The following is an 11,730-nucleotide window of genomic DNA, read 5'->3' on the forward strand; positions in this document are numbered from 1 at the left end:
TGGAAAATATTTTCTGTTTGTGCACATGCTGACTGCTGTAGGAATATTTTTGTGCTTCTCAGTAAATTTTAGATTTTAGATTTTTGGATTTGCCATGAAATTTGGTACAGGTGTTACAGGTGTTACAGGTGCTCCCCTCACTCAGGTGAACATGCATCCAACAGTTTGTTTTTATGATTCATTTCATGTTGGACAAAATGTTCCAGCAGTGAATTAATAAAGAAGGGAGACACCGTTTCACAACGACACTGACTGTGCCTCAGTCTGAGCCACTGCCTGTCACACTCACCCTGTACGTCTGAATAACACACTTCCTTTGAATCTGAATGACATAAAGTTCCTGCGTTGTTTGAATGACAAGTTCATTACAAGCATTGACGCCCAGCTGAATGCTGGAGCAGCTGAAGGCTGTGACAGTGCAGTTTTGTCAGTGTAAATGACTTTTACACAGCCTTGTTTCACACAGAGTCCTCATTCAGACCTAAATAAATAAATTGATAATAACTTTCTGTCTCAAGGGCGCACGCAGATGGGACTGACATCAGCGATTTTCAATGATAGGGCTGTGCGTGGAGAACAATGTCCGTGTTGAGCGGCTTCTCCTCTGGTTTAATCTTGGCAGCCGGCGACATTACGCAACAAGGGCCGTCTTAATCACTGACCCACTATTACAGCAGATCTAATCACTTTGTTCCCAGTCTGAGCTTATCTAAACATACAGTATCTTGTCATCAATGGAGAGAGAGCGCCACAGCACTTTGGACATCATGCAATCCTCTGTCCCCTGATAGATACGGGACATTAAATCCAGGCAAATTTATTTATGAAGCACTTTTAACAGTCTCATCAAAGAGTAACTTCACAGAGAGGAGGGCGGTGGCTGCTTCCTACATAGGATCAATAAAGGGTTCTGTTATCATTATCACCGTGACAACTCTCTCTGCACTCCTGGAGAGCTGGAGATAGATGTTTCCTGGTCAAGGACAAAGTAGGTCTCATGTCAAAACAGCGTGATGAGCTTTACCATAGTCTCTCTAACTGGTTCTGGTTTGGCAGGAAACTAAGCGCTGTGACATGATCCACTGAGCTTTGATTATGGGCCCAAGAACAGGAACCATTTTCTAAGCCCACAGAGGAACAAATGTTCCTCGAAATCAACTGAAAGCGTTAAAATCAGCCAGTTTGGACACAAATCCTTTTCACATGGCGGCAACAAAAGGCTCAAAGCAGAGCACGGATGTGTTCTTCTGTTCAAAGAGACATGTCTGAGAGAACTGTCTGCTGTTATTAAACACATGTAAATATAACTGGTCTTCAGGTGTCATTCCTGAGGATTAAGTCTGCTGGATCTGTGAATCCAGTCCATGCTGGGAAAGCCTGTCTCTTTCCAGAGCGACTGCTTTTCAGGCGTCCTTGAGTCTTGACAGTAGAGGACAGTGGTTGACTGGTCAGGTGCTCCCAGAGGGACAACGTCACCGAGGCAGAAGAGGCCAAACATGCTCAGTCAACCTTCCTACCTCCACAAACGACTTTTAAACTTCTTAATTGTGGTTGTTTTGTGCTGTGAGTCCTTCCTTCATCACTAACACATCAGATTTAAAGTGAGCAGCAGGAGAGCGTGTACACTGGGTCAACGGGCGAGAAGCTGCTGCTGCTCACTCTCCCGTTTATTGGGGGCAATAAGTCTGCAGGGAGGTTTTAAAACTCAGCACAGGCTGCAGGTAGCGTCACTGCAGGAGGAACCTGTCGAGGTAAAAACTGCTTCTATACATCTGAATCAGAGCTGATTGACAACATTCTGCATCATTTCACTGCCTAATGATTGTTGTACACAGAAATAATTGATAATCAGCAATAAATGGATCTAAAATATGTGAAGAATCTGAAATCATTCAGGAGATGCTGCTTTTTTTTCTGTTTTCAGAATAATAATAAAATATCCATCAAGTGGCGTCTGATTAAAAACACTTCTGACTTCATTTCATAGATGTGTGTAAATGAAACATTCTTCTTCTTTACACTATATGCAGGTACCTTTTTACACTGTGTACAGTATATTATACAATTTTTGTAAAGTTCTTACTCTAATTTTGACAATACGCTGAGGAAATTGAGGCCAAATACATCTTGCTCTCAAAAACAAGACTCAAACATCTTTATAATCTGTGATCAAAAACTTTAAAATGGTTTTTGTAGAAGGAGCATTACACAATATCTGTTATTTATCGGCCTCTACAGACAATCAGGAGGAATTACAACATCTACACAACGTAGCTTTCTGCTCTCTCGCACAGTCCTTTGTCATAAACAATGGTCTTTACACAACAACAATCACATTTGCACAAAGCAGCAAAATAATGCACTTATCAAAAAAGGGACATGTGAGAGGTTATTTATCAGGCAAAGGTAGCACTGCCTTCAACCTCTTCATCGGTGCAGACATAAAAAACATCATGTTGTTTTGAAGAATATTCTCTGTGTCACACTGTGTACAACTAAAGGATTTTTCTAACCCTGAAGATGTTTAAATGGGAAATAATCAAAAGGAAGCTGAACGTTAAAACCTGCTCAAATGATGCTTTCCCACGTCGGTGGTGTTTTCCCTGTGTGGCCAGATGATGTGGTGTGTCGCTGTTGTCCTGGCAGTGCTGCAGCTCTGCAGCCCAGCTCTGCAGTCTGACCCACTGCTCTACGTCTCCCAGCTGCAGGACGAACAAGAAAAACCCATCAGTGAGTCACTTCATAATAATACTGAAGATGCCTGCTCTTCAAAAATGCTCATCTGCCAATGAGTAGATGTATTTTTATAATATCCAGGTACACCCAAAGTACACAGGCAAGTACATTAATAATATCTGCCACCCCATGTATTGACTTGGTGTACTGTATCTGCCTGTTTGGTCATGAAGTCTCCAGACGTTCCATGTCAGTACTTTAAGCTACACAGCTAAACTTTGTCCAAACTTCTTTCTGTCTTGTCACTTAGAGCCATGGCTTGACCCCACACTTGAAGATGTTGTCCCTTCCCGGGAAGTCACCAACCCTGCCAAAATTAGGGAGATCCCAGAAACTGAGACGGCCTCGCACTCCTTCCCCATGTTTGGCGAACACGTCAACCTTAAGTGGGTCACATGGAATGGCTCCCTCCCAAATGGCGCTGTCGCCATCTTCAACGGCTACACCGAGCGCACCGACTATGTGTGCAAAGTCAACTGCGAGGCTGGCTTCTACACTCCCAGCAAAGGAAGCTTCTGCCAGTACCCCTATGCTGACAAAGAGTATGCATCCTCCAAGTTTGAAGTGCTGGTCAACGTGGACCACTTTGAGTTCCTGCAGTGGGTTGAAGATTCATACGGGTCCGTCCCCCAGTACGCTGTCAAAACCTGCCCCAACTCAGACATCTATGTGGGGAAAAACAAATACGGTCTTGGCAAAGTGGTGACACAACACGAGGCCTTCTTCCTCCCCTGGGAGGGCGATGAGTACTGGTACAAGAAATACCAGGTCCTGGCTATCAACAGAGACAGCTATAGCCAGCACATCTCTCATGTGGAGTATGGCATAGACCAGATGGAGCTGTTCCACCATCCTCCAGAGGCCCTGAAGCTCACCAAGGTCACCAACCTGGAGTGCAGAAATGTGGAGAAGAAGGTGCTGCTGGAGAAGACCAGCACGGTGGAAAAGACCTGGGACATCGGCAGGGAGACCCGCAACGGCTCCATCTCCACCATGAAGGCCAAAGTGCCCATCCTCGGCCCGGGGACAGTGGACTTCACCAAGGAGCAGACGGTGACCTTCTCAGAGGGGACCACCACGGTGGAGTCCATCAGCCACTCCGTCTCTGTGGAGCTGCTCGTCCCACCCAACCACTCCTGCACTGTGAGGATGGATGGCAGGAAGATGACGGCTGACATCCCCTTCACCGGCAGGCTGAGCAGGACCAACCACAACGGAGACACCCACTGGACGTATATCACAGGCACCTACGATGGCGTGAGTGTCGGCGAGATCAACGCTGTGGTGGAGAGGTGTCAGCCAGTGCCTGACGCTGTTCCCTGCTCCCCATCTCAAGACTGATGATCAGTCTGCTGAACGTTAAATTTACAACTCAAAAATGCAAAGAATCAGAAAAAAACTGTTTTCTAAATAAAATAAGCCAACAAATAAATATTACAAGGACTTTTTTTCTTGTCTTCCTTTAACTGAGATATTGTAGACCAGTTTTTGTCACCAGCATGTCATTTTCTAAGTAGTTATTTCTCTTGCTACTTTTCCAGATGCAAATCTAGATTCTTTATTCCACCTTGAAGTACACTTACTTTAACAGCTTTAAAGATATCGCATTCACATTTCAAAATTACACCTTTCAAAACCAGAGTTTAAAAAAATACCCAAAAATACAGTTAATGTGAGGAATTGTAACGTGTACCCACATGGGTTATTTACTAGAAACATACTGAGATTTTTATGTTTACATTCCTCTGCTTTAACATTCAAAGGCCACAAAGTGATCCAAACTCTATCAGCCAGAGGTGTCCAAACTGTTCCACAAAGGGCCGTGTGGCTGCAGGTTTTTGCTCCAACCAAGCAGCAGCACACCAGACTCCACTCATTTAATCAACTGATCTCAGTCTTCAGACAGCTGATTGGTCAAACTGTGTGCTCTTGATTGAGCTGTTCTCATGAGTCCTGATTGGCTGAAGGTGTGTTAGAAATCACAGGTGTGTGTGGGAGTCTCCTTCACTTGCCACACTTTACTTTGCAGCCACTTTTTGTTGCTCGGTGTGAACTAATCCACTCAGAAAATTCAGTGTCCAAGTGTTTTCCTTTGAGTACATGCTCTGAAAAAGACAACATTTATGTTGTCGTCTGTAGAAGTGTATTTCTCACTCGCCGGGGTAGATGGCGCTGTAGCCGAGCAGAGCAGGGAGATCCTGCGGGCTCATGTTGTCTTTGTGACACTCGTTGACTGGTATGATAAGAGGCATGACAGTAGGGCTAGCTCATGTTACCTGACATTAGAATTAAAAAGTATTAAAAAAAACATAAATTCTAAATTTAACCTGTAATATAGGCTGTCGCCCTGGTGTCAGTGTTCTCTCCGTATTTTGTGGTTGTTTTCTGTGTGTCTGTCGTTGTTATGCTGACCTGAGTTAGCCAACAAGGTACAGGAAGCTAACCTTAGCATGCTACCAACGCCGGTGAAAGTTACCTTCACACAATTAAGACATAAATACGATGTAAAAACTTTGCAGTTTTCTGAGGAGTGAGAGAAGCTTCTTGTATAACGGAGCTAATGCACTAAAGGCAAATACAGATAAATATTCATTTCAGATACAGCGAATCCCATTGAGAAATCAGTCAATTTACAGACTCAAATTACACTGTATTATAAAGGCGAATGTCGATTCATCGCCGTGAATTCTTGGGAAAACGTCTGAAATTTGACTTGTTAACAAGAGCAGACAGTCTGTTTTTGCTGGCCGAATGAAAAAAGTCACGGTTTTAAGTACATTTTGTCGTTATTTGTCGCAGTTGTTCAAGAAGCTGTTGAACTTTGTCACAATGCGACGACTTTTGACAAGAGTGATAAACCGAGTTTTGCTCAGTGAGCCGTTTACGCCAGCGATGGGCATCGAAGCAGAAATACACTCACACGGCCGCCGAAAGCTGGTAAGTGCTAAACCTCACATCGTCTACGGTTTGCTGTGTTTACTAACCAACAGTCAGTCACCAGCCTGGAAGGTCATTCAAAAATCTGACAACTGCGTGTTGTTTTGCTGATTGGTCAGCGTATGCATCTCATGATTTACGGTTGAGGACATTTTATGAGTCAGTCTCAGTCAGTTTACAATTTGGTTTAACAGCCATACGAATATGTGCTGCTATGTGTTACAATCTAAACTGACATGACTTCAGAAACTGTGTTTAAGTCGAACCAAGCATATGGTTGGAACTAATAAAGGTGGTGTTGAATTGATAGATTTTGGAATGGAGTTCGGCTTGTTCTCTCTGTTTACTACAGGTGTGAGTGGTTTAGTGACATTTTGAGTATAGCCACAAAAATAACAGGAGGGAAAACAAACAAACATAAAATAGATATTTTATGTTTACAATAATTTCACCAGGTCCTGGCACCATAGGAACAACTGTGTGACACTTATGTTTTCTTAAAAAAAAAAAAAAAACTTGCCTTTTTACTGCGTCCTGTTCAAGTAAAAATAAATAAAAGCTCAGTGTGTGGAGGCAGAACACAATGTTTGCAGTGTGTCAGCAGCCATAGAGTCTAATACAATGTAGTCTATAGTATTTCTGTTAACAGAGCTGCTGATGCTGCCAGTGGATCAGTACCATCAGTACAAGGCAGAGGCTGGATGTGTGTTTTGTCTCCTCAGTGGACATACAGCTCTGTCTGGATTTTTCTGTAAAGAATAAACCAAAATCCATTTTCATAACGCTATTACCCAATATAACATAAGGTTTCTAACCTTATGTTAGCCAACCTGCTGAGAAACTGTGTGCAGGTGCACTGAGGAGGAGGGTCACACCAAATCCTGATCTGATTTAGTTTTTTTATTTACTGCACTTTATATGAAATTAAATGATAAAAAAAATATATATTAATGATTAAACCTTTGGTGTGTGTGTGTGTGTGTGTCTCAGGTGGTGGGGCTGGGTAACCCGGGGATGGAGGGTACCAGACACAGCATCGGCATGGCGGTGCTGGGCGCTCTCGCCTCCAGGCTCGGTGTGGCTGACCGTTGGCGCGGCGACAAGAACGTGTCCGGTGAGGTCATCGTGTCAGAGGTCCAGCACACACACGTGGTGCTGCTCCGTCCCAGGCTGCTGATGAACGTCAACGGGGTGTCGGTGGCCAAAGCAGGTGTGTGTGTGTTCCAACTCTGTGCTCTTTGCTTTATAAACATCTAATAAATCAACTCTGTTGGACAAATAATTAATTGGACAGAAATCAAATGAACAACCGCAGTGACACTGACACTGATGCAGCATCTGGTGTGTTTACAGTAAATATTTGGACATTTCTCGTGTGTGAGTGTGAAACTGATGCCACGTTGAATATTTTCCTCTTCTCCAGCTGCTAAATACGGCATCAAGCCTGAAGACATCCTGCTGGTCCACGATGAACTGGACAAACCTCTGGGGAAGATGAGCATCAAACATGGGGGAAGTGCCAGGTCGGTTGTTGTGATGGAACTTAATACGTCTCCACTCTGCAGTTTGAAAGTTTGAAATGTTAAAGAAATGAATGTTATCTGTAAAAACTCCAGCGTGCCGTGCAAATACATAATTTACTTTTTTTTTTTGTAAACATCAGACCTCACTGCTGCAAAGTTAACTTGGACTTCTTCTTCACAGAGGTCATAATGGAGTCCGCTCCTGTGTAGACTGTCTTCACACGGATGTAAGTGTCCAGTAACTAACATAAAACATAGAGGAAATGCTCACAACATTTCAGGTTTACACTTGATTTGTATTTTATTTGATTGATTTAAGTGCCTGCTTTTAATTTAATTTATTTGTTCTGCTGGTTAAACTGATGGTGACACTCAGACATGTCTGACTCCAGTGTACAAGAGTTTCTTTAAACACCTCTGCTCACAGGTTAGGGTTATTGATCAGACAAGACAGAACTTTATTTATCCAGAAGGGAATCCAAAGATGGATGAAGCCAAAGCAAAATGAATACATGCAGTAAATGTAGACCATATGTACAAAATAAAATATGAGTGGAAATAACATGTACACACATACATGTAGAACAAAGGGAGGCACTAATTACAAACGCACTGGAAATCTTTGTCTTTTCAAAGTAAAAAAAGAATCAAGCACAAAATAGAGTGAAGGCAGATCATGTGAGTCAGGGTGTAGATCATCGAGATCGTCCCCCGTCCTCTCGTCTGCTGCAGGTGATGCTCAGACTTCGGGTTGGGATCAGCCGGCCGACGGGGAAAACGTCGGTGGAGCGCCACGTCCTGGGCCGGTTCTCCTCAGAGGAGCAGAAGGTTCTAAACTCTGTTCTGGCCCAGAGCGTGGACCTCCTCCTCTCTGAGCTCTCCCACAAAGACTCCCAGCAGGACTCCCAGTCCCCCTCCTCACCAGCAGGGGGCAGACAAGCAGCACAGAAGAGAAAGGACAAGGAGCGCTCAGCGTCTCCTGCTGTGGACTCTGCTGCCGCTCAGAGCTGAAACTCAAAGTTTCTGAACTGTCATCAAACACACAGCTGCCTCGGGGAGGAAACACGTCACAGGATGAAACACGAGAGGAAAAGGTTCATCGTGAGACTGTTTATTCTCCAGTGTCCGTTTAAAAGACACAACACAGATCTAAACTAATCTATACATGAAAAGACAGAACAGATTTCAGGCAGATGTGGCAGAAGGTTTGATCTGTGCGGAAGGTGTCATAAGAAATGATTATGACATTACAGGAAGTGACATGTTTGAAACATGCTGCTGTTTTCTCACAAGTTACTGTGTGTGAACAGAAGAAAAACGATCCGGTGCATTCATCCCCCGATGAATACATGATGTCAGCACGTGTCTGAAGCAGATCCTGAAGCAAACGAAAAGATTTCCAGAGATTTCCTGAACTTTGTGCATTCATCGGGTGGATCCTGCCTGAGGATGTGAGTTTCTAACAGCAGCTAAATTTCACTGCTTACGTCCCCGAGTCCTTCGCTCAGCATCACTTAATGAAGGACTTTGCTCCTGGTCCTGGACCTGCTCGTTCAGTATGGACCTGTCTGGTTTTCAGCTCGTTCTGACGTTTTTTTTAAACTGACACTTCACCAGATTATTTCAGATGTGTTCGAACATCAGCAGTTTTTAAAGACTGAAAACGTTCTGCTCTCCTGTTCTCATTTAATTGGTTTTCTTTTATTTGATTCATGATGGAATATTATTTAAATATTTAATTAAATATTAACACTTTCTGTGCTCGTACATTTTGTTCTTCTTTCAGTGTCTACAGCTTTAGATCCAAATTTTAATTTCCTTATCAACATTATAAGCGTTTAAGAGTTAAGGGGTCAAACCTCTGAGCCTAGAATCACATGTTACTCGTTCTTTTGTCCTTTGCGTGATCATGATGCTGTTCTGTGGGACAGAAGATGTCCTCGGGCGTTTTAATTTGTTTGTGGGAGCCGTTAATTTCTTATTCCAAGCCTCAGTATGAAAGTAAATGCTCAGAGCAGCAGCACCAGTGGATGTACTGTACTGATGTGTGTGTATGTTAAGTGTGTAAGTTAATAGACTGACAAGAAGTCAGTAATTAAAGCAGCCTTTTTTTCTGGAAGTTAAATTTCTCCTCTTTTGTGTGTAAAAGTGAAAGCGATCGTCCGGATGCTGCTGTCACCCAAACATACGCTTCTCCTCACACACTGCTCCTCCATCCCGTCCTCCCTGATCTGGCTCTTTTGGCTAAAAACATATTGATTTCCCCTTTTGATTGTCACACTAATTACACTCTTCATCAATTAGGTGTCTTTAATGAGTTGCATCCAGTCAAAAGGCGCACTGCGTTCTCACACTGCAGAGAATGCCAGAGCAGGGGTGGGGGGGGGGGGGTTGGCTGCGGAGGTGGCGAACAAAAAAAGCCAGAAAAGAGCACATAAAACAGCGGAAAGAGGCCGACGAGCTGCTGAATGAGGGAAATCAATACAAAGGAGGCCAGTAGATTGCGATGGAGGGCTGAAGAAGAAAAGCAGGCGAGAAACAAAAGGAGCCAAACATTGTTTAGACCCGGTTTGTTTGAGGCCTTCTGTCCTGCCGTAGCTCAGAGTCACAATAGCTGCAGGGACACACTTGTGGACATGGGGCGGGGGGGTCAACTCAAAGGAAACTTCTTCACTCTATGACAACCCCCACCACACACACACACACACACACTGAACACCCCTCACCCTCCTAAAACCTCCTGTCTTTCTCTGCTGTGACCCCGTTGAGCCACCCCTCGCCTCCATCAGGCCACTTTCCCAGCCCCTCCTTGATGGTCAGCTTTAGGAGGCTTCACCAGTGGCTTCAATAACTTTTCTTCTGCAGGGGTCAGAGGTCAGCACCAGGGCTGGACACCCAGGCCTTTATAGGAGACCCTAAATTTATTCAGGAATGAGATCCCCCCCCCCAACCTTCCCCCAGCGCTCTACAGCCAGGCCTGGCTGGGCTAACAGCAGCCCGGTGGGGGGTCTTCCCACAGATGTGCTAACTCTGCAGAAACAAAAAAACAAGCCCGGTGACTCCGCTGACACTGGGAAGGCTAATTAGAAGAGCTTAATGAAATATTCACAGTCCAGACTGAAATATCTCAACAGCTACTGGATGGAACACCTTGAAATTTGGTTCATTCACGGCCCCCACTTAATGAATCCTACTGATTCTGATGAGCCAGCGACTGTAAGATGGATTCCCATGAAGTTTTCCTTGTATGCTCCCTGAAGGGTGGATTCTTTTGACTTAAGTGCTCCCAGAAATTTTCACTCATCAAACAGTGAAAAGTCTCATCATCTGCTTGTTTTTTGTTTTTTTTTTTGGAACAGACATTCGAGGTTCCCAGATGATGTGCCAGCGCTACCATCAGGCTCACATTTGTGCTTTTAATTTAAATATCTCAACAACTGTCAAACAGATTGTGTGTTTACGGCTAATTACCAAGTGTTATCGTGCTCCTGCTAAAAAAAGATGGTAAACATGGTCAAACAACAGCGTGTTAGCACTGTGAGCGTGCTAGCATGTTGACGTTTACCTCAGAGTATCACTGAGCCTACGCACAGCCTCACAGAGCTGCTGGCATGAGACTCTCAGTGTTGTTCTCCTGACACTGAATCAAGTGGCTGTGATGCGACGGAGTTTACGTCACAGATTCCCTCTAACTCTGCAGCTGTACTGAGCTCATGTGAGCTATGAACCACTCGTCTGTTACAGCTCCTCACACCATTGTGACCTGTCTGTTGTGTTACTGGTCTTACTGGTTCTTCTGGCCCTGTTCCACTGGAAACCTGTTGCACCACCAGCCTGCTTCAGAGGAACGTGGTGTTCGATCTGCTGTCACTCAGGACGACACCACTGATTGTGGCGTTTGCAGCATCTGTATCTACTCTTTTCAATAAGTAGATTGATTACACGTGTTTGCTGATGCATGCAGTAAAAATAAGGTTGAAAACTCGTATATATTTCTAATATCATGACTTGTGGTGTCTCTGTGGCTCAGAGTAGTTTGGATCCCCTTTGATCTCATGGAGCCTTTTTGCTGTTTCTATAATATTCCTGCAGGGACTCATTGTGGAGTTTGATAGTAAGTTTATGGTGACCTTAATGTACATTATCTCATGATGCATTACTGTCATGTTCCAGCAGGGACCTGTAGTGAATCTCAGTGTCCTTCAGCATCACCACACATTCTTTCTTTCAAAAGGCTGTTTTTGTTTTTCTTGTTTTTTCTCCCAGCGTCACAGATGAGACCGGAGTGCTCCTGGTTTCCCATGGCAGAGCCGTGTGTTACAGTGAATCCAGGCCCGTTGGGGATCCTTTTCTCATTCGCCTCTTTCCGATGAGCAAGCATTAATAACGCGTCCTTTTCCCCTTTCATAGCCATAATCTCCAGTGATCTCGGGCCTCCCGCACTAAATTATTCTTACAGGACCATGAAAAGGCAGCAGCGGGGCCCTTTAAGAGGCAAATGAGCATCCAACGTGCAAAGATGTTCCCAGCAACG

General features: G+C 44.2%; 2 protein-coding genes across 4 annotated transcripts; both read left to right on the top strand.

Moving 5' to 3' along the window:
* Window positions 1-2,615: 2,615 nt before the first annotated feature.
* Window positions 2,616-4,077, top strand: LOC121184901 (natterin-3-like). Its single transcript, XM_041042822.1, has 2 exons — window positions 2,616-2,730; window positions 2,987-4,077. The coding sequence occupies exons 1-2, from the start codon at window positions 2,616-2,618 to the stop codon at window positions 4,075-4,077; spliced, it is 1,206 nt and encodes a 401-aa protein (XP_040898756.1).
* An 898-nt stretch (window positions 4,078-4,975) lies between these two features.
* Window positions 4,976-9,296, top strand: ptrh1 (peptidyl-tRNA hydrolase 1 homolog). Of its 3 annotated transcripts, none has more exons than XM_041043357.1 (6): window positions 4,976-5,165; window positions 5,536-5,673; window positions 6,664-6,883; window positions 7,097-7,196; window positions 7,378-7,423; window positions 7,929-9,296. In XM_041043357.1, the coding sequence occupies exons 2-6, from the start codon at window positions 5,566-5,568 to the stop codon at window positions 8,205-8,207; spliced, it is 753 nt and encodes a 250-aa protein (XP_040899291.1). In that variant the 5' UTR covers window positions 4,976-5,165; window positions 5,536-5,565; the 3' UTR covers window positions 8,208-9,296. The 3 variants fall into 3 exon arrangements, with proteins under 3 accessions (XP_040899291.1, XP_040899290.1, XP_040899292.1); XM_041043358.1 differs by having other exon boundaries at window positions 4,989-5,031; window positions 5,545-5,673; XM_041043356.1 differs by having other exon boundaries at window positions 4,976-5,673.
* Window positions 9,297-11,730: the final 2,434 nt, after the last annotated feature.

This window comes from Toxotes jaculatrix, chromosome 7, assembly GCF_017976425.1.
Source record: "Toxotes jaculatrix isolate fToxJac2 chromosome 7, fToxJac2.pri, whole genome shotgun sequence".
Taxonomy (NCBI): domain Eukaryota; kingdom Metazoa; phylum Chordata; class Actinopteri; family Toxotidae; genus Toxotes; species Toxotes jaculatrix.